Source organism: Diabrotica virgifera, chromosome 3, assembly GCF_917563875.1.
Source record: "Diabrotica virgifera virgifera chromosome 3, PGI_DIABVI_V3a".
In the NCBI taxonomy this organism is placed as follows: domain Eukaryota; kingdom Metazoa; phylum Arthropoda; class Insecta; order Coleoptera; family Chrysomelidae; genus Diabrotica; species Diabrotica virgifera.
The window spans coordinates 88643906-88669833 of NC_065445.1; the positions used below are offsets into that span (position 1 = coordinate 88643906).

General features: G+C 32.0%; 2 protein-coding genes across 2 annotated transcripts in view; one reads left to right on the plus strand and one right to left on the minus strand.

The window, feature by feature from the left end:
- LOC114329904 (uncharacterized) overlaps window positions 1–25928 on the plus strand; it is a 140553-nt gene that overhangs the window by 12855 nt on the left and 101770 nt on the right. The gene's annotated exons all lie outside the window — the stretch shown is intronic.
- LOC114329905 (uncharacterized) overlaps window positions 8457–25928 on the minus strand; it is a 787321-nt gene continuing 769849 nt past the window's right edge. Inside the window, exon 5 of the mRNA XM_050645282.1 lies at window positions 8457–19108. Within this exon, the coding sequence (XP_050501239.1) occupies window positions 18718–19108 (391 nt within the window). The 3' untranslated portion in view covers window positions 8457–18717. The remainder of the gene's footprint in view (window positions 19109–25928) is intronic.

Consider the following 25928-nt stretch of genomic DNA (forward strand, 5'->3'; position numbering starts at 1 on the left):
GTCCCTCTATCGATTTATGGTATTATTTTTAATAAAATAATTTTCACCCCCGAGAAGGGGTGGCATCCACCGCCAGGGTAAAAGCGCAAGTTGGCATTATGTCACCTTTGTTCATCGAGGTATCCTCTAATTACACACCAATTTTCATGAAAATCGATGAAGGTTCAACGAAATCGGAGGTGAAAACCTTCAGTGACTCCACTAGATTAGAAGGAGAACGCCTTGTTTCAATAATTTAAAGAAATTGGGACATTACTGAACAGTTTTTTAATTGAATAATAATTGCAATATCGGTGGCTATCCTATTTACATAATGAGTCAATGCAAAAAATGACGTAAGAAAAAACTATAAAAAAATTAGAACTTAACTAAAAAGGTCCAAATGATAGTCTAGATTTTTTTTAAATTAAGTAAGTGTTAAATTTAGACAATCGTTCACAATCATGTATTGAAAATCCTTTCAAAACTAAACATCAAAATTATCTTACTAGATTGCATGCATTAAATTAAATATTTTTCATTATTTCTATCATTTTATTCACTCACATCGTTATTATAGTATTTGTGCCAAAATTATTCAAAAAGGTTTTTTATTACTTTCGACAAATCATATACATTTCCCCAACCCATTTTTCATTTTTTTATTATTTATCCTTAGTTCCGACTAACTGACAGATGAGTTGAAGTGAAAAATAATAAATCAAATTGAATATAATATGATGATTTCGAATAGGGTTTTTCATCCACAGTCACTTGTTTCGAGCTTCTGTCATATTTCGTATAATCCGTGTATAATGTTAATATACAGAGATTATACAACATATGACAGAAGCTCGAAACAAATGACAATCGATGAAAAGCCCTATTGAGTTCCTTTCATAGGTTACTAATATAACTTTTAAGAATAGGAATTTTTTAAGTAATATGAACTGTTAGATAACAAACACAAGTCGCAAATGAAAGCGAAATGAGGTAAATAATTCTTGAACTTTTCATAAAAAAATCTAACTTACGCAAAAGGTAGTGGTGATGTAACCGCAGCAGAAATAAAACAAATAAGGAAAATACTCAGGACAAGCGTCTAATAATAAAAACCTGTTTGAATATCAGCCATTCAATATCCACTTATACCAAAATAATATTAACAACAATAACTATACTAAAATACAAAAACATTAATAGTGTAAGATGTATCTCGTCCTTCAATGTCATAGGACTTACTCTAAAGACTTTGCTTCATTAACTTTTGAATAATCATTTGACAATAATATACGATCATAAGCTAAATGCTCTCTAACGGCCTAAAATGAGTGGCGCACTCTTTTGTCTGCAAAGAAACTACACGAATTTGTCGAGCAAAGTACACGATTATCATAAAATGTTTTTACCCCAGGCTGTGGGTGAAAAATATGTCGATTTCAGGATATAATTCAGGAATTTTTGAAACCTATCAGGTGTTGTAAAGGACGATGCCAGGAATAACTTCTACTAAAATGTAACCAAAAATATTGTGCGCTTTTTTTTATTGCGATTTTTATTTGTTAAATTTGCAATTTTTAATGATTTTTAATTTTGCAGCTTAGGATATTGATTTTAGAGAAAAACTTTTTAATAGAAAGTTGTAGTAAATTAAAAAACCTACAATTTCAGGTATGGTAAGTTTAATTTGGTTTATTGGTTATTGCAAAACAGCCTGCGAAAGGTCCAAAATGGCCGTTTTTTACAATTGCATTATTTATTGTACAAATAATTTTTTTTTATTTTTTAAAGCTTTAAAATGAAGATCTTTCAATTCCAACGAATTTGTTGCTTAGATATTATAAATTGTTTATCCCAAGAGATCAAATATCGAAGGCTATAACTTTTTGAAAAAAAACCGTACAGAGTTGTTGAAACATCTAATCTCCTTCTCAAGAGTTATATTTTCATATTCTGATGTAAATAAATGCGTAAAACATGTTTAAACCTCTAATTTTTGGGTTTGAAAATAAGGGGGCAAATTTCGTTATAAACATTTAGAGCTGAAGCGGCCCTGTACATCCTATGAGTTTTTAACTTACAGATTATTGTTGCTGAAGATGAAACGAAGATTTATAAAAAAATAAAAAATTTCTACGACCAACTGAAGCCGAGATAATTTTTGGGTTTAAAAATAAGGGGGCAAATTTCGTTATAAACATTTAGAGCTGAAGCGGCCCTGTACATCCTATGAGTTTCTAACTTACAGATTATTGTTGCTGAAGACAAAACGAAGATTTATAAAAAAATAAAAATTTTCTACAACCAACTGAAGCCGAGATAATTGTTTTTTTTTTCTTAAGTCGTAGTGCCTTTATTTATAACAATTAGGAAATTATTTTACAGTCATTGACTAAAGAAAGACTTATATTATCTTAAAATAAAAATTATTATAAAATATAATTACATTTAATTATTAAAGATTATTTTTAAAATTGGTGCTTTTGCGAGCGGACGAATTTTGCAAATCGCCCGGCTCGCTTCAAATCCGCGCGGTCGGAAAATTTTTACGTAACTTGTATTAAATTTTGACAGAAAACAATTTAATAATATTACCATTATAATATACAGTCTATGTACCACTGTATTTGTTTTTCTTGATAAACTTTTATATGTGAAATTTCATTTCTGAAGAAATAATATTACAAAAATGATACATATATATGAAATATATAACTATATTTTTAATTTTTTCATTGTTGTATAAATATAATAATAATAATGTTACTTCTTACTATAATATACAATATGTATAAAACTTTTTGTTCTTGTAGTGACTATTCTTTTTGTATTTCACATTTAAAGTTTATCAAGAAAAACAAATACAGTGGTAAATAAACTGTATATTATAATGGTAATATTATTATTAAATTGTTTTCTGTCAAAATTTAATACAAGTTACGTAAAAATTTCCTGAGCGCGCGGATTTGAAGCGAGCCGGGCGATTTGCAAAATTCGGCCGCTTGCAGCACCCATTTAAAAAATAATTTTTAATAATTAAATGTAATTATATTTTATAATAATGTTTATTTTTAGATAATATAAGTCTTTCTTTAGTCAATGACTGTAGAATAATTTCTTAATTGTTATAAATAAAGGCACTACGATTTAAGAAAAAAAAAACAATTATCTCGGCTTCAGTTGGTTGTAGAAAATTTTATTTTTTTTATAAATCTTTGTTTCGTCTTCAGCAACAATAATCTGTAAGTTAGAAACTCATAGGATATACAGGGCCGGTTCAACTCTAAATGTTTATAACGAAATTTGCCCCCTTATTTTCAAACCCAAAAACTATCTCGGCTTCAGTTGGTTGTAGAAATTTTTTATTTTTTATAAATCATCGTTTCATCTTTAGCAACAATAATCTGCAAGTTAAAAACTCATAGGATGTACAGGGCCGCTTCAGCTCTAAATGTTTATAACGAAATTTGCCCCCTAATTTTCAAACCCAAAAATTAGATGTTTAAAAATGTTTTACGCATTTATTTACATCAGAATATGAAAATATAACTCTTTAGAAGGAGATTGGATGTTTCACCAACTCTTTACGATTTTTTTTTTTCAAAAAGTTATAGCCTTCGACATTTGACCTCTTGGGATAAACAATTTATAATATCTAAGCAACAAATTCGTTAATCTGGCTTTACTATTTTTTTTATGTTTGGAATTGAAAGATCTTCATTTTAAAGCTTTAAAAAATAAAAAAATATATTTGTAGAATAAATAATGCAATTGTAAAAAACGGTTTTGCAATAACCAATTAACGAAATTAAACTTACCATAGCTCAAATTGTAGGTTTTTTAATTTACTACAACTTTCTATTAAAAAGTTTTTTTCTAAAATCAATATCCTAAGCTACAAAATTAAAAATCATTAAAAATTGCAAATTTAACAAATGAAAATCGCAATAAAAAAAGCGCACAATATTTTTGGTTACATTTTAGTAGAAGTTATTCCTGGCATCGTACTTTACAACACCTGATAGGTTTCAAAAATTCCTGAATTATATCACGTTTTTTCACCCACAGCCTGGGGTATTTAGTGCTCGAGAATTAGTGGTAAATAATAATCATGCATTATGAAACATTCCTAAAACCTGTGCTTTGTAGGTATCGTCATCAACAGCTATTCCATCCATCGTGTGATATAAGCCTCCCAAAGGTGTGTCCATTCATTTCTTATGCTGTTTTTTGTATCATTCGTGGCCAGTCATTCGCTTGATGTCATCCGTCTGAGGTCTGTCTCTACTTCTCCTGCTTGCCCTTGGTCGCCATTCAAGAATTCGCTTCGTCTAACGGTTGTCTTCCATTCTTCGTGTGTCCTACAGTCCTACCCTGTTCCATTTTAACATGGCAATCTTTTGGATCGCATCTTATTTCTTCATTGGATTTGCGATCATTGAGCTTAATGTTGAGCATTCTCCGTTCCATAGCTCTCTAGTCACTTGAAGTTTGCCGACTATGCTGTTGTTAAAAGCCAATGTTTCATATGCCAGAACCGACAATCTGTACTGATCAAAGCTTTGCAGGTATACAGTTACCGAAAATATTTCTCATCTTTTGACAGAAAGTCAGAAAACATGTTATGCACTCTGTATTAGTCTCGAAGTATATATTAACTACTTACGCTTCATCAGTGAAAAAGAAGTTATAAATCTATGTGAAATGTAACTCTTCTGTACAACAGAAATTTTGTTGTTAGGTCAGAAATTTTCCTATTTTAACCGTTATTATGAAAAGAAACAAAACTATACACACACATTTAATTGAATATCCTTCATTTGGTAAAATACAGTAAGTTAACCGTTAAAAATCTGTTGTTTTTCTGAACAAAATTTTCATTTCAAAGTCTTGGAGCTTTGCCTACTAACAATTGAAGCTACAGAACATCTGATAGGTTAAAAATTATCATAATTCTCTTCTACCGTGTACCACGTTATTCCGAATAAACCACCATATTGGGTTTGTAGACACCTTTCATATGAAAATAATTGTACTATATATATTTATAGACATACAAACCAGCCATGTGAAAAGAATACACCATGAAAAATAATAAGCATTAGGGTTCTTTAAAGTTAGAAAAATAATTATTTTATTTTAACGCAGTTTAACCTTACTACTGGCGCGCTGTCGTAAAGTTTATCCCAAAAGCACATGATCGTACTCCCCACTCATACCATCCAGTCGAGAACATCGAGATTCTGTTTGTGAGATTCGGTATGTTCCTAAAGTGTTTTGTATGTTTTTTACGTTCAGGCCAAGCGGTATATTCCAAATGGGAAAAAATGGATGGACCAAGCTGCACAGAGGTAGGTTTCCACGGATAATGAAGTCTTATGACAGAAATTTTAAAATTTACATCAGACACATTAGGAAATTCGTGAAAATGTGTCTCTGGCATGGACATGAAAAAAAATTCTCGGTCTTACTGACCGCGCTGGCCTGTGTGAAAGCTACTTTCTCGGTCACATTGACCGAGATGGCAGCGAACGAGTTAATATCTACAAAATTTCCGTTATTCGTAAAATTTGCGACACGCGCCCTTTTATGTAAGTATATTAATATTGTAACTTTTTTCTATGAATAGATTGATTACAATGAAACCAAAGTTGGTGTGGATATTGTAGAAAATATGTGATAGTGTGATGTGAGGCTTACTCGGCCTCTAGGATAACAGAGATGGTCGTGTATAGTTTTCTACAGTCTGAAAAATATTGGCGGTATAAATGCTCAAATTTTTCACAAATTTAAGGGCGCGTTAGCTGTAAGGTTAAATATGTATCCATTACATATTTTAGCAATATTGTTTAATTACTTATTTTTTAAATTATTTAATAAGTAAATAAATTATTTTTTAAATGGCGCAGTCAGTAGGAACTTTAATTTGTGAATATTAACATTACATTAACATTTCTGCTGCTTATTTTTATGGTATATGGTAGGTATCATGGCCGATTTATATTTTTTCTTAAGAATATAGTTTTATGTTAAAATAAGTATTATAGTACATCTGAACTTTGGTTGGAAAACATTTAATAACCTTCTAAGATTGACATGTATTACAACTCAAACTTTTATATCAGTTTAATCATATTTTCAAAAATTGTAACATATGTCCCTCAAATATATGTGAACAAATTCATTCAAAAAGATTTAAACTTAGTGCTGCTATATATTGCAACACTCATATAAGATAAACGTGAACAGAAAATATTACATCTTGATCTTGGTAGCTATATTTTCTTATAACCTCACATATTTAAAGTTAGTTGTTGTATTAGGTTCATTTTAGTAGTAGATACAAAAATCCATTGTCGGTTTGCTATTCCAACCCGACATGTCGATATGTAAAAATGCCCATAAAATCAACTAGTTTTTGTGTTAGACATCTTCTAAAATTAAAAACTAACCAAAAAGTATTTTAGTTTAATAAAATAGATGGTAGTGTAAAACTTCAGTAGTTTTAAGTTTCGTATTTAATATTTTTAATTTGCTTTTTATATTGTTTCTTCATTTCGGTTTGCACACAACTTCTATGTTCTTATATTTCTTAGTTGAATTTAGATCATTTATTATCTGTTTGTCATACATTGATATACTGATTGTGTTTGATTACATGAATTAATTTATGTTTGAAAGTTCGAAAGTTTTCGCTCATTCGGTTTAGGTAGACAGAATGTCCCATTAAATTCATCTGCGAACAATTTTCGGATCAAAAATGAATAACCATTTTCAATTTCGTTGCAACACGAAACTACAGCCGCATCAGATTCTAGTTCAATCATCACCAAGATATCATTCTGAAGCTATTTCATTGTGGCATTTTTATAATTAACTATTTTGATCATAATAAGCCACAATTAAATCGAAAAACTAATTTTATTAATGTTTCGACGCCCAAATGACCAAAATAGTTAATTATCAAGATAATCATTATCCAGCCTTCTGCATCCAAAGTTTAACATAGGCCTCCCCTAATTTCTTCCAGTTTTGTTGATTTTGGGCTTTCTGCAACCAATTCCCAGCAATCCTTTTGACGTCGTCTCTCCATCGTGTAGGTGGTCTACCTCTACTTCTTCTGTCTTCTCTTGGTCATGTGTGACATCTGTGACGCCTGTCCTTCTTCAGATTTCTTCGTTTCTGACCCTGTCTCTGAGAGTCAGTCCAAGTAGTGACCGTTCCATTCTTCTTTGGGCCACTCTAAGTTTCGTTGCTGTGGCCTGGGTTAAGCACATTGGTTGAACATCTTCCTTTTCAAATAATTTGGCAAGTTGCTCTTGAAGATGTCTGATAGAGCTCCATATGCGGCCCATGCTAGGGTGATCCTTCTCTGTAATTCGGCAGTTTGATTGTCGCTGGCAATTTAAATTTCATGCCCTAAGTATTTATACTTATGGACCAATGCTATTTCGTTGACAAGATATTATCAAGATATCATTTCAATAAACAGACACCAAATTTAGAAGAACTGGAAATGTTCCAATAAGGATAAAGATGGATAAAGAAAAAAAGCAGGTACAACGTCATAGTCCAAGGAAGTCTGCGGCAACATTTATGATGACCAGGAGGACTATTCAGAAGTGATTGAAAAAACATGTCCGTTTATACGTTATTGACGATTATGGTGCAAGATTTGAATACGGTTGTAGAATCCTTGCTTTGCAATATGATCAATCCCAATTTCATCAATAATGTCTAGTAGAGTGGCGAATGTCATTTTTATTTGCCGGGTCATGTAAATACGCGTAGCAGTAGTTTCCAATGACCGGAAGTGCAAGAAATATCGTTGTAAAAAGTAAAAAGTTGTTTAGTAAAAAAATGACCGTTTGGTCCGCAGTTATAGGACGACCAATTATTGGATCTTAAGCGTTTAGGAAAATGGACATCCAGTAAATGTTAATCAAGAACGCTATATTAGTTTCCACAAAGTTTGTAGATGACCTTTACAAGTTTTGCAGATCATAGAAAGGCAAGAAATGTATCTTTCGGTAGCTAGGTTTGTTTAAAAAAATGGAATAACGTCAACAATCTAGCCAGAGTTGTTTGGAAACTACCTGATTTTACATTCCAAGGATTTTTCATTTCCATCTCTTTTCGGAGGTATCTTTAATACACTTGTTTAGTTAGGTTAGATTTACTACACTTGTTTGGGGTACTCTGAAACTTCCTGTGGTGTGTCCTCCGACATAATCCTCCGTTGACAATAAAAAGAGTGTTTTTGAATATACTATCGTCGACTAAGTTCTATAGGGCTTTTCATCGATTGTCATTTGTTTCGAGCTTCTGTCATGTGTCGTCTAATATTAACATATCTACGTCATTTAACATATCTACGTCATATTATTCTCCAGTCTCTATTTTTTTGGGGTAATATCTCTCGATGAAAACTCATTTACCCTACAGAAATGTTGACAAAGTTATAAATTTGACACAAATCTGTGTGAATAATTTATTTAAATATATCTTCTTACAAAATAAAATTAAAATGAAAAAAAGACACAATTGTATATGTTTGAGAACCTACATACTTTCATATTCTTTGAAACAACGTCCGTACATTAATGTATTTACTACTAAAACAAATGTTAGTTTATATTTTGGAATTGCAAAGAAAATATTAACAGTGTTTTTCAAAAACATATATGTAGATTTGCCATAAGTTAATAAGTATATACAAAACTGATTTTAACAACACATTAGTTTTAAAAGAAAGACCTACAGTTACTATGTTTTTTAAATCTATACCACGTTTGTTCCCAAGCTAAGCTCAGGCGCCTGACCGGTGGGTGTGTCATGACGTCGCAGCTTGTCATTGGTTATAAATTCATTTCTAACCAATGACAAGCTGCGACGACACCACACACCCACAGATCACGTGTCTGAAACTGGCGTCTGAGCTTATGTTGCGAGTGAACGTAGTATAGTAATTTTTTAGTTACTATATTAAGAAATATTGATATCGTCTAAAAAATTTTAAACATTATATTATTCTAGCTATCGTTTTATTTAAGAAAAGCTTTTTGATGAAAGTTTCAGACAAATTCGATTTCGTAACGTATTTTCTTCTTCTTCTTGCAATGTGGTCTTCTTACAAACATTAATAATCATAATATTTAAACCAAGTCCAAGAATTCGTCATCTTTCTTTATGAACAATTGAACTGAAATATATAAAACAAAGATATAACTACTTATCCAAATAACAGTTAATTTTTTGCTGATAATAAAGTGAATCTTTAGAGAATCTTCTGCCAAAAAAAGCAGGCTTAAACTATTAACCCAGACCAGATTTTTATTTTGAGTTATAAGCTCAAGAAAATACACACGTTGGCTGTAAATTATAGATAATATTTAAAGATATAAAATAGTTTGGTATCATATATATCTGTCACATCACAGTTAAAGATTTAAAAATTGCTTGTTAAACTTGATGCAGGAACTAATTTAAAAATCTGCTCTAATCGTTACAGTAGTAACAAAAGTAGGCCCAAAAAATTGTCTAGTGACCTAAATAACAGCTGAACTCCCGATTTAGATTAGCCTATTAAATTTTCCATGCTCTAATAAGTATATTTTCTGATATATAGACTAATAATGAAATAAAAATTAATATTGCTAATGTAAAATATAAAATAAGTATATATATCTGACTCCTTACTATGTAAATTTTGTACAAGATCGTTGCAAATATAATACACATGTCTAGAAAAACACTGAAAAATTAATAATTAACCTTAAAATACTAAAGTTAAAAAAATAAAATATAGGTAATTAATAAAAATATTCTTAAAATATTTTTACAATAACCACTCAACAAAAACAACCGACCAATAAATTTTCATTTAGTTCATAAAAACAAACAAAAATATAAAGATTTTCTGAACATTTCCAAAATGGGTTAGATGCCGAAAAGCTTCCTATATATTAGGTAAGAAGCAGATAGGCCTGGATCCCGTGTACCAAAAAAAGTTTATTAATAGCAAGCTGAAAATTTATTAATAGCTTAACGGTGTCTAGTCAGACAAACTTTGATGTATGGGAACACTGAACAGGGGGAAGTTTTAATTGTGGAACGTCCCATGTATTTTGTCGGAGAAAACTTCCAATTGATTTGTTACCCTTTCATTAAAATCTCATGCAAAAATTAGAATGCTATTTACCACCAATATAATTCCTGTCATTTGACATGTTTTACGTGTAGGACTTATTAAAACCCACATAACAATGATGTTCGTATCATGTTCTAAGCATATACTACCAACATTCGTCGGAGTATATTCTTTTTAGTACAAGCATAGCATGTACCTTAAAAAATATTCTAAATTTCATGTTCTTTGCATATACTTTAAAGTATATTCTCGTACCGAATATACCGAGTACATGCGTGTACGTAGTAACTCGGAATATTCGTAAAAGTTTATTCTTAGAATATACCTTTATCGAATATTCTTAGCACGTACTTATAAGTACATTCATAACACATACTTATAAGTAGATACTTTTAAAATATCTTAAAAATAATATGTATGTATAGGAAGTATAATATTAGCCTTATAGATTATCAACTTCGTTATATTTTAGAATAATTAATAAAATTTATGTATGTAGGTAGTATTGGAAGAATTTCATTTCAAAATTGTTGTATGGTAAAAAAGTTTAAACATTACGATACATTTTTGGCAAAGTAACGTAAGTGACATTTTTGAAGATCATGTTTTTCCACTAAACTAACGCTATGATTGTTTAGAAGGTACTGCCAAAGTGTAGTAAGCCCATACATATTATATTATGTTTAAAGTAATTCTAGGCTTACTACACTCTGGCAGTACCTTCCAAACAATAATAGCGTTATTTTAATGGAAAAACATGATTTTCGCCAAAAAGTCACTTACGTTACTTTGCCAAAAATGTATCGATTAATTTTATTAACGTTTATTATTAAAAATTCGTTTTCATAATTGAAATAACTTTACCATTTCGAGTTTATCACGAGTATTTTTACATCGTTGGAATTTGAATTTAGGTACATTCAATTCAATACGGGAGGCTGTGATACTACGGGCCATTCCAGAACCAAAGCATGCCAAAACCCACAACTAAAGGCTTTGGTGTTGCCAACCATCGAGTAAGCTTTTTCCGTCAACCTTAAAAATTCCCACTTTTATAAAAAAATTCCCTCCTGTTTACAAAATCTGAGAAGATATGTTTAATTATTTTCAAATATTTTGATTTTTTTTAATATTTAATAATTTGGACTGGAACAAAAATTCCCTTTTGAGTTAACTTTTCCCTTTATCACCTTTTATGTTAAAAATTCCCGCAAAAAGTGAAATTTCCCTCCGTTTGGCAACACTCATCGGTGCACCGATGTTGTTATTCCACTTCCACAATACATATCCCCCTAACCCCGTCTTGTCTTATTCTGACCATTTCTTATATGAATGGATCAGGGTAGGAAACAACGGTAAAATATGAAAACGAAAATATGTATCTATGCAGTGTGGCAGTGTTAAGGATGAAGGCGAATGATAATAAAGTACTAGTAATAATCTATTTTGGTAACTTAATATTATTTAATAAATACATATAAGTAAGTACATATAAGTATATAAATTTTAGTTACTCATACATAGTTTCGTTTAGCTAAATATTATAATATAATAGTTTATAGATAACTAAAATTTATAAATATGTACCTACTTACTTTTTAAGTAATATTGCAGAATGTAGGTACTAACTGCATTCTCATTTGCCATTAAAATATGTAAATATAATAGGTATTTGGTAGAACCAGTAGAACCTAAGATGAGATTAGGTGATGCTGAAAACATACTTCTGAGCAATATAGCACTTGATAGCACTTTCTTAGAATACCCTTAAAAATATATTCTTCTAATACAAAGATGTGCAGTAGTACGTTCTAAGTATATAAATAGAAGGTTTATAGCACTTCCTTGGAATATTCTAAAAAGTACGTTCTTAGTATAAACTAAAAAGATGTGCGGTAGTACGTTCTAAGTATATAAATAGAAGGTTTATAGCACGTCCTTGGAATGTTCTAAAAAGTATATTCTTAGTATATACTGAAAAGAAGTGCGGTAGTACATTCTAAGTATATACATAGAACGTTTAAGTACTGCAATGTAGTATATACTCAGTATGTGCTCTGCACATTCGCAATGGTAATTACGCATATTCTTAGTATATACTTTTTCTGAAAAGTATGTTCCATGAATCTACTAAGAACATGAAATTGTTATGTGGGAATGCCCAACATATTTGTCGCACAAACATTTTTCCATATATTACAATTATAAAGTTTGCTATTGGATAAACTTAAAAAAAACCTGCTAGTTTTCAAAATCATAAACTTGTCAGGCTGACACGTTTTACAATTAAAATCACCTTTCACAATTAAAACTTCCCCTGTTCCAGTGTTCCCATACCTACATCAAAGTTTGTCCGACTAGACACCGATAAACTATTAACAAGTTTTCAGCTTGCTATTAATAAACTTTTTTTTGGTACGCGGGATCCAAGCCTAAGAATGTTGCCAGTAGATTCTTTAAATATATTTTCCCTAACGTATGTAACTATTGTATATTCTTAAGGTACATAGTGTTGGTCAGAATGCAAAAAGATGTTGAAGCACACCTTCTTGCATTGTGATCGATATTCATGATTCCAAAATTATCTCCATAACAAAAATTATTTACATTTTGGCGTTTACGCGACACAGTTCATACGTATTTTGTGAAAATCATTATTGGTAGTATACTTTTTGACAATAAATGTGGTTTGGTTCATTCGGTCAATAAGAACTTTTGTGGAAATTCTAGCGTTTGTATATCATAGGAATATATAGAACTTAAGCATCAGCTATTATTCATTGTACATTATACATCTTCGAAAGATATGGAAATTCAGTCCCTTTGTCAATATAAATGGACATATAGCCATACTGGTGAAACCAGGTGAGCAAAAAAAACCATTTGTATAGCTAGAATTCATAATAGCTGAAAAAATGTGATTAGTCAGTGATACAAGATACAGGAGCGCTCCAGACTAGTGTCTGTCATACGCTTTAATGGTTAAATAATCTTGTCTTGCTATAAACTTTGCATTAACAGCACTTGGTTATACTAATTTTGTAGTCAACAACTCAGAAAAGGGCTGCAGACGCTATGATAAACCATTCCTACAGGTTTCTAAACCATCTTCATCAACCTGGCCCTCTTCAAGTCCGGCATATCAATGTCCATATCACTGCATTTGATTTTTTGATAACAAAAAAAATTGATTTTAAAACTTTAAAAAGGGTAAACCCTGTAGTTGGCTGTATATCGTCGATAAGACAACATAGAATGAAGTAAGCGCTTCAGTTGTATGTAGGTATATATGAATTTATTAAAAATTCTTTAAAATATATCCACAAGGTAATGGAAAATTACAAAACACAAAACGTTTTCGGTCTAAACTGACCATCGTCAGTGTGAACGTCCGGTGTACAAGTATTTGGAACTAGCCACTTCATTAGGTGGAAAAACCTCTAAATTACATTGCTGGTATATTTAACATTATAAAGTAATCAGTCAGTTGGTCGTTACCTCTCACCTGAGCACTACGTGCATCTTTAGATCAAGGATGAATTACATCCACATGGTTTTCAATGATCTTAACACATCGACTTAATGTCGCTTACTTTATAATGTTAAATATACCAATAATTTAATTTAGAGGTTTTTACACCAAATGAAGTGGCTAGTTCAAAATACTTGTACAATGGACGTTCACACTGATGATGTTCAGTTTATACCGAAAACGTTTTCTGTTTTGTAATTTTCCACTACCTCGTGGATAAAATTTAAGGATTTTTTTAATAATTTGATATACCTACATACAACAGAAGTGTTTACTTCATTCTACGTTGAAATTGATCTTAATTTCACGTATCCACGAGATTCGGATAATTGTAATTTTAATAAAACAATGTATTTATAGGATAACATAACGTGAAGACTTTATGTGGTTCCATATCTTGCATAACTTTTTGGCCTTCTTTTTACTATTTTTTTTTTATAATTTGCCGCTCAAAACCCTAGAACCGTCCCTGATTTATATGGATTTGTCCAATTACAAGGGATACTGTCGAGCAAGGGCCGCACTAGCCGTATGTTTACAACTGTGTGATTCCTTAAAAGTATACAAAATGCATAAGAACTGTTTAGCTTCTGTATATTATAAAGAAAAATATTTTCTACAAAAATGTAAATAGTTTTTTCAACACATTCAAGTCTTTACAATTTTATCTTACAATTTCTTTTTAAATATTCAATTTCAAAATTTTTTCAGTCTAATTCCATATTTAAAAACCTGTTTAAAATGTCCTGCACTTTGTTAGAGAAAGCAACACTATGCTTGTTTTTAGTTTGCTTTGTCTCTCAAATATCCTTTTAATGTATTATAAGCATATTGTTAATATAGTGTGGGAAAAGATCGAAATGATCACGTTTTCAATATCACTTAGCTAGGTATCTGTGATAAAATACGCTAAAATATAAATAATTCAATAATTGCTTGCTTTTTTACAATGTTTTGTATGCGCCACCTAACCTAGTTACCTTAATACTATAAACTAGTAGATTCCTATAGAGTACAAATCAGTATTAGCAGATGGCGCTTAAATATTTTAAGCACTGCTTGAGTAGTAACAAAAATGATGAGAGTGAACATAATTAATATACAATATCTTTTTTGGTCGACAACAAATGTATATTTACAAACACTCAATATATAATTGGTTATACGCACATGTTTTGTCTACTTTCGGATTTATTTTTTCATTGCACTGTAATATACAATAATTATAATTATTACTGTTTATTATTAAGTTAAAAATATATACTTTGTAACTTTGATATAGATTTGTACGTTATATTTTCTTTAAATATTTCCTAACAGAAGCTATTGCGAAAAATATACTTAGTCATTTTGATTAAAAATCCCTTTTAATTTTAATATACCTTGTGATAGTTCAACAACATTTTTGTACTACTATAATTTACTAGAAGTCACAATAAAAAATTTAAAATATTTATCAAACTTAGTATGAGATTAAAACGTTCTTTTAAAATTTTTTGTTACTAACTACACCAACAAGCACTTGTAGTAGGAATGAAAGCTCTTAGAAGAGTAATTTATTAAAAACCTATTGTAAATTACCGGTCCCATTCCCAATACTCTAACTGGTTACGTCACATAATCTAAATGTATCTGTATACTTTAAGTAAAAGTAGTTATGGAAAGTGTATTTAGTATGTACCTAATACACTAATTAGTATTCATTATCTGAATTATATGTATTAATTTTGAGGAAAATTTCAGTTATAAATGGTCATCAACTAAAGTATTAAGAAGTAGGGACTGTACTCAATAATATTAAGGCATAAAATTGGTTAACGAACATCGATGATTCTATGAACAACGATCTATGTGGCATAAAACATCGACAGCCTGTTGCAGGAACGTCATTAGTGCAGAATATTAAATAACGAATTTGATTTACATAACGATTTGCTATAATGACACACATCAACACTTTATTTGAAAACTTTCATATATGAGGCGATTCATTGCCGCCATATTTCTAGTACATTTGACATATTACGTACAATATATACGTCATATGTCTTTGGTATATAATTGGTATTTACCAATGACGTATGACGTATATATTCTACGTCATATGCCAAGTGTACGACAATAACGGTGGCGATGAATAGCTCTGAAATTAAACAATGTAGCGTTTTCATGCCATTTAAATTGATGGTTTGAAATGGGCGATATACTTTGTGAACGATGATATACTTGTAAAATAAGAGGAAAGAAAAGGAGTTTACTAGTATATAATATTATAGTATCCTTACAGAAAAATTAACATAATCGTCACTCAAGGTCAAGAAAAGATGCGTGTTTGAAAACCCTCAGTTAGTGGATCAATTTAAGCGCATTCTTCAATTGAGCGATTCCAGAGACAATCTAAAAAACCACTTGGGTCACTAATTTAAAAAATTGACTGAACCCCGATCGTAACTTTCATACTTCACTATAAATAAGCTAAAAACGCAGAAAAAGTCAAGGTCCGATGGATCAATAAGTCTTTTGACTTATTTGTGCATTGTAAATTAGTGTTCAGCTGTACACAAAAAGACAGGACTGGATTTTAGATAAAGACTGGAAAGACAGGATTTTAGATAAATCTGGTAAAAATTCATCCAGATCCTCATTCATTTAAACGTTGAAACTAATTAGGAAATAAGGAATGAAAGTTTTAATATTTTTTTAATCCAAAAACTAAGCATTCTCTCAAAAAATGCGACTGATACGTACGGAAAACGCAGTTTATTATTAATTTATGGATCAGCTGCTTGCTGATCACCTTCACTTTTAAATCGAAGGTTACACTTAAAAAACATACTTAAGTAGTAACATTTTTGTAAACACGAAAAACTTGTAGTTGTACAACACACACAACAAAGTAAATCCCAGTTCCAGGTGATTTCCGGAGTAAGGTGTCCTCATATCCGAAGATCAGAGAGGTCACGCCTCAAGGAGACGGTACCCCCTGACCTACAAGTTACCACCGTATCCCTCCCCAATCGCAGAAATAACGTTGAAAAGACTTTATTGTTTTTTGATCTTGGATGCCCTGAGAAATGGGGCATCCGAGAGGCCTTTCTGCGGCGAGGCCGCGCACGTAGAGGTGGAGCTATGCGCCTTTCTCCCTTTTTTACCTTTCCTTTCTGTGAATCCTCTAAAAATTGCCTCTTCTCCAAATGTGTGCCTATTCAGCGAATCAGTGACCTTGGTCACTGGTTCTCACTAGAGTATTGTGTGTGTAGTTGTAGAAAAGATGGTCAGGAAGTACGATTCATGATTACGAAACAAAGATGATAAGACGAATAAATATTGCCGAGCCTGTAGAAAGCCAAAAGCGTGACAGACCAAAGCTTAAGTGTACATATAGGGTATTGAAACAAAGGAGAATGGTGTAGAAAATTTGAGGACATCATAACTCTCTGTAGACAGACTATGATAATATTAATGCACCTCCATTTTCCATGTTCCATTTAATCTCACTTGGTATGATTTTGGTTACAAATTTTACATTTCGTCAAGAAATATTTAACTATATGATTTGGCTCATGTTGCATGATTTGGGCAGTATTAGTTTAACGAACTTATCTATAGAAATATAACCAAATGATGTCTCATTTCACTACTAAAATACAAATATGTGCGAATCATCATTAAATTCTGTAATTTGAAGAATATATGCATGAATATACATCTATATGTATGAATTGGCTAATAATAATGTAATACACTATTCAAATCTTCATGGATACCTGACATGTCAAAATTAATTTTTTTGATATGTAAAAGTTTGATAGCCCACTTTCTAAACCATTCTTGAGATGATCTTTAAAACTATTAGTAGATATTATTGTTTTTGCATCCTGAACTAATCCTTCATTCCATCTTTTTAGTTTTGGCTAAGTCTATAAAGTGAATATCAACACTACAGGTTTTTGGTTATAATTTTAATCAGACAGTACTAATTTAAAGGCAGTGTCGTTGACATTAATTTCTGACATCAGCATTTGTAAAACACCTATAGGTACAGTCCATCTAATTTACTTACCGTTGCACGTCATTATCTACGCCAGAGATCTAAGTTGACATAGTTGCCAAAGTATAAAAAAATCCTGAATCCGTTTTAAATAAAATATATCACATAATTATTGTAAACGTGGATTATACAACAAAACAAATGTATTTAATGTAAATAAGTAAATAATAACAACTAAAAAAGTTGTCAGATACCTCGATTGATTATTCCAAGTCGTGATAAAATTAGGTGAAATTTATATTTTTATAGTAGAGGATCTTTTTATAGTAAACTAAATTATAAAAACAGTAAATAATAAAACAGATACTTATACCTAGTAAAGAATATAAACAAATATGAAGTGTCATCACCGCAACTGTCAAATAAATGTTACTAATTTATTCTAAAATGCACCTTCGTTCGATTACAGTTACAGTGTGTTCGAACAAATCTGCTTCATAAAAACGCTTTATAATCCATTTATACAAATTAAATGAAACATATATTATTATGTGTTTCTTTAGGTTAACATTAATAAAAATCGTCAAATATTATTTCTACGCGTATATAATAAAATATGTCTAGTGGCTGTAATTCCAGTGTACTAGGCAAAATAATTCTAAAAAAGAACACCCCTATCGCCTAAATATTTCGTGTTGGTACCATGTGACGTCACAGGCTATGACGCGGATGACGTGCAACGGTTAGTAAATTAGACGAAGATAGGTGTTCCTATTCCATGAATATTCAAAACAATTTAATGTGTGAATGGCAAAAGTATGTAACTGCTGAGTTAAATGCTGTTATTAATGCTACTATTGTTTTCACAGCTTCAAATAGACTTTTTAGAGTAATCATAAACACTTTCTGCAAGGTTAAACAGATATCACAAGCAATCTCGAATATTTCAGTTATCTTATCACAGATACCAGGGTACCTATAAACCTCAAAATCGATCTCTTTCACACTACGATCCTCATAAACGAGAAACAACAGTAACAAAAACTAATCCTAAAATACTAAAAATTATTGTATGACACAACACCCGCACTTTGGTTTCTTTTTGATGGTGACGTGCTCAACCTGTGAACCGTCACCGTCTGGTTTAACAGTCACTCTTTGAACCTCCACCGTACCGGGAGGGCTGCTGTTGTTCTTGGGGGTGGTACCGTTCGCGCTCTTTGGCGTTGCCGCCGACTGCAGTGGCACTGCCTTTTTGGGAGACTCGGTGATTGGTTCCTGGATGCTGTTGGTCAACGGAGTATGTTCTGTCGATTCCGACGACGGGATGTGGGGTGGCTGCTGACCCGGCGTGGGCGTTATGGGCTTGCCGCCTTTGATTAATTCTACTATTTCGTCTGCTTCCCTGCTTAGGTCTCCTCCTGGCCGGAAGGGGTTATCCCATCCGCTGTCAGTACTGAAATTAGATAACAGACAATTAGTATCATTTTCTAACCGTAAGTCGTACATAAATTATTCACAATATTATATGGTGAAGTTAAAAGGACTGCAGATTTTAAAAGGACCATTTTAGCCGGATTCAGAAGATTCATTTTAGATGATGCAGAAAGAAATATTTCAAACAAAAAATATCGTGGGCGTACTGGGAAAATCCACTAACTCCATTTTTTTCAATTTTGACATTTTAATACCATTAAATCCACAAACATCACTATGTTAACAGGAAAAACCCTATATCTCCAAATTCGTCATCCACCGTGCTTAAATCGGTACATTCAATGACAAAGAAAATCAACTAACGCCATCTTTTTCTAAGTTTTTATGAATAAAATAATGTTTTTTCAATATTTTTTTGTATGTGTGTATGTGCACACCACCTGTGGTTAACATCCTTCAAAATCATATCCAGATACCAAAACTTGAACATCCAGTATACCGTATACCCGATTTTTAAGAGGTAAGCCATATAATAAGGTATAATAATGTTTAAATGCGTTATTCTAAAAACTTTACTTTTGTGATTTAGTGGATTTTCCCAGTACGTCCACGATATGTAGCTGAGATAATTTTGGGAAAATGTTTGTTACTTTTTGTGTAGAATTAACCGTTCTCTCAAAAACAACGTTTGAAGCGACCGGCGATTTTGAATGTCAGTTATGTAAGCGCGCAAAATCAATTTTTTAAATAAAATTTGTATCAATTCGACGGTAAAAATTCGATATCTTTTGATCAAAATGTCCTATGAGTGCAGATTCCGTATGCAATTTTTGCATTTTGCCGCAAATGAAGTTCGTTTCTATATAAAGCTGTTAAATAAATAAACGTTGTACGATTTTTGTTACTTTTTACGATTCCTTGTACATCGATAAAATGTATCACTTCCATTTGCTGATCGCTATGAAATTTTCATCGATGGAGCTTAATCTTCAAAACTTACAACATGAAATTTTTATTTTGAGTTTTGGCAACAAATCCGTGGCATATAAAATATGCCTAAAAAACGCTGAATTTAAGCTTTCACAGTACAAAAAATCTCATGTCACGGGAAATGCTTACAATGCTTACATGAAGAAGGCATTACGTGGAATTTACAGCTGAAGTTATGTAATTTCGAAAAACGTACTTGTGCAATCAAATAGAAGCTGTTGTAAATGTTTTAGATCGTTTGTAATGTGAAAGTTTAAATTCAGCGTTTTTTAAGCATATTTCAAATGCCTGATATTTTTGGCCACAGCCCAAAATCGAAATTTTTATGTTATAGGTTTTGAAATTAGACTGAAGTTAAATTAAGCTCTAACTTTTATTTATTTAACGCTTTATAAAAACCGACTTCATTTGCGACAAAATGCAAAAAAAAACGTACGAAAGCTGCACTCTGCACTCTTCGCCTTTAAAACGCATTTGACTTTTGTCGATAGGACACTCAGATCAAAAAATATCAATGTTTACTGTCGAGTTGATACAAATTTTATTTAAAAAATTGATTTCACGTGCGTAACTAACATTCCAAATTGCTGGTCGATTCAAATGTTGTTTCTGAGAGAACGGTTCATTTTTCACAAAAACATCAGAGCGTATGGAATAAATTTAGAAAGAGTTCACAATAGAGAGTTATCAAGTAACTCTAGGAGAATACGGTAACGTTATTCTACTGTATACTTTATACGTTATTATAACGTTACCGTATTCTCCTAGAGTTACTTGATAACTCTCTAATATCACCTATTTGGGCGCCAACGTTAACGATAACTATGGTCCTTTTCACAGGCACTTTTCAGTGCGTCACAAGTGAGAGAAAAAAGGTAAGTCCGTGATAATATATACACATTTATAACATAACATTTTAGTTAAATCTGACAGTGACAGTTGTCAGAATCGTAATCAGCCAAATATGAAAAGGGTATTGCAGTATATCCCTTTTATTTGCAATTTGGTATAAAAACAAATCAATTGTGTTTATTGCATTTATAAAATGATTTGTATAGTCTTATAAATTCTACAGATTATAGTCGTATAATTCGTAAATCACTTTTTGTTCGATTATAGCGCTATTTATCAACAGCTAGAATAAATGTTAGAAATTACTGTAATCACGGAAGTACGTTTTTTCTGTCACTTCCAACTTAATGCGTTAGACAGAAATCGAAAAACTGTGACGCACTGAAAAGTGCCTATGAGAAAGAGATTAGAATATTAATAAAGAAACAAGAATACGCATTGAAAAACTAGAGCCACCTCCTATAAACTAAAGAAAAATTTCATTAATTTAGATATAACATTAAACCATAAAATCAGATTAATACACTGCTATAAATATTCTCCACATTGCTGTATGGCATGGAGAGTTGAACCCTTACAGAGACACTAATGAACAAATTAGAGGGCTTTGAGATGTGGATCCACCGACGAATGCTACGGATAAGTTGGGTATAAGAAATGAAATAGTTTTACACCGAATGAAAAAGAACACAGAAATAACAAAAACAATAAAAATTATAAAGTTAACAATATTTCGGCCATGTAGAAGAGTCCGAGGCCGAAGAAGACATCCTGGCTCCGAAATTTCCGAGAGTGATATCAAGAAACACCCGCTAATCTGTTTCGAGATGCCCTAAAAAAAATTATTATTGCCAATATGATCGCCAACGTTTGATAATCGGACACCGTACTGAAAGAGAGAATAACACGAAGGATGAACAGGCATTTAATGCCTATAAAAAAGGCCGGTCCTGACACCCCTAGATGCTTCAGAAGACGAGTTGAACAAGTCTAGAGAACTAATTTTGACCCCTTTCAGACGCGAGGCTTGTCTATAAAGGCCCTGATCGACAGGCGAGTAAAACCGCGGTTTTGTGGCTCGTCGGTAAAGCTCGCCAGTGCAATACCGCGGTTTTATTTACCGACAAGCCTGGCTCGCGGCTCGTCAGTTTGTTTTAAGTGGATGATCGACCTGCGAGCCATAATACCGCGGTTTTAAAGAACGACGCCGACGGTTTTACTCGCGGCTCGTTGGTGCTGATCGACTAGCGAGCAAAACAGTCGTGTTAACCGTTCACAGCCAACATGTCGTAACCTTGTTACTTTCTTTCCTGTAGGAAGCTCGCAATTATTGAATTTTTTCTTGACATCGGTTCTAGTTGAGTTTTGGGTTAATGTTTTTTATGATATTTAAGGGTTTAACATATTGATGGTGAAAGTTCCCAACCTCCCATGTCCATTTTTGGCTATTTTGTTTTGTTACCCTAAATTAAAGGGACATATGGCTATCTACAAACCAATTAATGAAATAACGACAAAGGAGCTTGTAAACGGTAAAAATACATATTTCTTTAATTTAGGGTAACAAAACAAAATATCCAAAAATTGACATAGGAGGTTGACAACTTTCACCATCTATATGCGGTAAGTCGAATTGCTTTGTTTTTGTACTCTGGCGATTTACATTTCCATAAACAAGAAGAGCCCCCCCACTACTTAAAAATAGGAATATTGAATCGGTTTTTGCGGCAGAATTACGAGCTATTTATGAGCTCTTGAAATTATATAGTTTCGATTTTTGAGCTCATCCCCTTCACCCCCAAACAACCCTTTAATTGATTTAACTTAAGAGAAAGATGCTGAGAAAACTTAAAATATATCGTATTGCGGATATAATTCCTATAGCTTATATACTCTAAGAATAAACTATTAAATCAAGGGCATTTCGATTATTGAGCTACAACCCCTTCGCAAGAAAACCACCCTATCTTCCCGGCTTAAGAGAAAGTTGTACTTAAAATGCGTTAAACTAATTATTTGGCGACTACATATCATTTAATAATTTATAAGCTTCCAAATTACGCGCATTTAGATCAGTAAATTGCAATTTATTTTGTATAGTGCAGTCACTGAAGGTAAAAATCAACGATTACCTTCAAGTTCGGTGAACGTTCATCGATTTTCACGAAAATTGGTCAGTGATTAGAGGATACGTCAAGAAACAAAGGTGACATGGTACCACCTTGCGCCTTTACCCTGAGGGTGGATACCGCCCCTTCTCGGGGGTGAAAATTATTGTATAAAAAATAACTGCACAAATCAATAAAAGAACAAATTAAAAGCAAAATTTATTATATAAAGTTAATAAAATAAGTCAATACGTTTTAAGTTATTAAAGATCAAAGATTTTAATTATTTGTGAAAAAAATGCATGTTTTGAAGAGGTTTTTTGTAAATCACTGAAAAACTGTAAGTTTTTACAAAAAAGTTAATAGTAGTTTAATTCGTATAGCTTACATTCTAAGAATAAACTCTTAAATCACGCACCTTTCGATTATATAGCTACAACCCCTTCGCAAGAAAACGACCCCATTTTCCCGGCTTAAGAGAGAGTTGTTCTTAAAATAATTTAAATTGATTATTTGGCGACTACATATCGTTTAATAATTTATTAGCTTGCAAAATATACGCATCTCAATTATTGAATTGCCATTTTCTTTCTATAGTGCAGTCACTGAAGGTAAAAATCAACTATTACCTTCGATTTCGGTAAATCTCCATTTATTTTCACGAATTGACAATAACAACTTGGGGTTTTTGCCTGGGGTATATGTCACCCCTTCTCGGGAGTGAAAATTACTTTATTAAAAATAACCCCACAACTCGAGAGAGGGACAAATTGTAAGCAAAATTTGTTATATAATGTGATTAAAATAAATCAATACTTTTTGAGTTATTAAAGATCAAATATTTTAATTTTTGGAAAGAAAATGCATGCTTTAGAGCGATTTTTCATAAATGACTCAGAAAGTGTAAGTTTTTACAAAAAAGTTTTCATCACTAAAATTGAAGCTAATAAAAAATATAATAAATTGCTTACTTGAAAAACCTTTAATGTTAATTTAAAGTAAGTTATTGGTAATTAAATGTATATTTTTTTCCGCGACTGTTCAAATCTAAGGGTTCAAGCTTAAATAACGGGAAAAAGATGCATTTTATAACACTTAGGTACTAAATACTTGTCAAAGTACTTAGAAATACCCATCAAAAATAAGATCAAGAAAAAGTTGATAGTATCAAAATCCGCTCACCAATTTTCGTGAAAATGAATGGAGATTTACCGAAATCGAATGTCATAGTTGATTTTTACCTTCAGTGACTGCACTATAGAAAGAAAATGGCAATTCAATAATTGAGATGCGTATATTTTGCGAGCTCATAAATTATTAAACAATATATAGTCGACAAACAATTAATTTAAATTATTTTAAGTACAACCCTCTCTCAAGCCGGGAATATGGGATGGTTTTCTTGCGAAGGGGTTGTAGTTCAATAATCGAAAGGCGCGTGATTTTAGAGTTTATTCTTAGAATATAAGCTATACGAATTAAACTACTATTAACTTTTTTGTAAAAACTTACAGTTTTTCAGTGATTTACAAAAAACCTCTTCAAAACATGCATTTTTTTCACAAATAATTAAAATCTTTGATCTTTCATAACTTAAAAAGTATTGACTTATTTCATTAATTTTATACAATAAATTTTGCTTTTAATTTGTTAAAATTGTTAAAAAATGTTTTTTATAAAATAATTTTCACCCCCGAGAAGGGGCGGTATCCACCCTCAGGGTAAAGGCGCAAGGTGGTACCATGTCACCTTTGTTTCTTGACGTATCCTCTAGCCACTGACCAATTTTCGTGAAAATCGATGAAGGTTCACCGAAATTGAAGGTAATCGTTGATTTTTACCTTCAGTGACTGCACTATACAAAATAAATTGCAATTTACTGATCTAAATGCGCGTAATTTGGAAGCTTATAAATTATTAAATGATATGTAGTCGCCAAATAATTAGTTTAACGCATTTTAAGTACAACTTTCTCTTAAGCCGGGAAGATAGGGTGGTTTTCTTGCGAAGGGGTTGTAGCTCAATAAACGAAATGCCCTTGATTTAATAGTTTATTTTTAGAGTATATAAGCTATAGGAATTATATCCCCAATACGATATATTTTAAGTTTTCTCAGCATCTTTCTCTTAAGTTAAATAAATTAAAGGGTTGTTTGGGGGTGAAGGGGATGAGCTCAAAAATCGAAACTATATAATTTCAAGAGCTCATAAATAGCTCGTAATTCTGCCGCAAAAACCGATTCAATATTCCTATTTTTAAGTAGTGGGGGGGGCTGACTCAGCCCCCCCACTAGGGTATTAAATTCCTGCTCAGTGGAACGAGCTCAAAATTTTTAGTTTGCGGAATATGAGAGCTCATAAATAGCTCATAAATCAGGGCTATTTGTTTTTTAATTTTTGCAAGTGGGGGGGGGGGGGCAGCTCAACACGGGTTCGCATATCCATGATATAATTAAACTGGTCTTTTCACTTCAACGGTTCCTGAAAACTGCCGGTTTGGCTCGCCAGGCGTGATACACGTGCGGTTTTGAACGACGAGCCGAGTAAAAAATAAAACAAACTGACGAGCCAAAAGCCAGGCTCGTCGGTATATAAAACCGCGGTATTGCAATGATACACTGGCGAGCTTTACCGACGAGCCACAAAACTGCGGTTTTACTCGCCTGTCGATCAGGGCTTTTATTTTTTACTTTTCTCGTCGTTCAAAACCGCGCGTGTATCACGGCTGGCGAGCCAAGCCGGCAGTTTTCGGCGGCCGATGAAGTGAAAAGACCAGTTTTTAATCATGGATATGCGAACTCTCAGCCACGACTTTTCATTAGAATTTATATATTGCTTACGAGACTGTTCTTGTTTATGGAAATGTATATCGCCAGAGTACAAAAACAA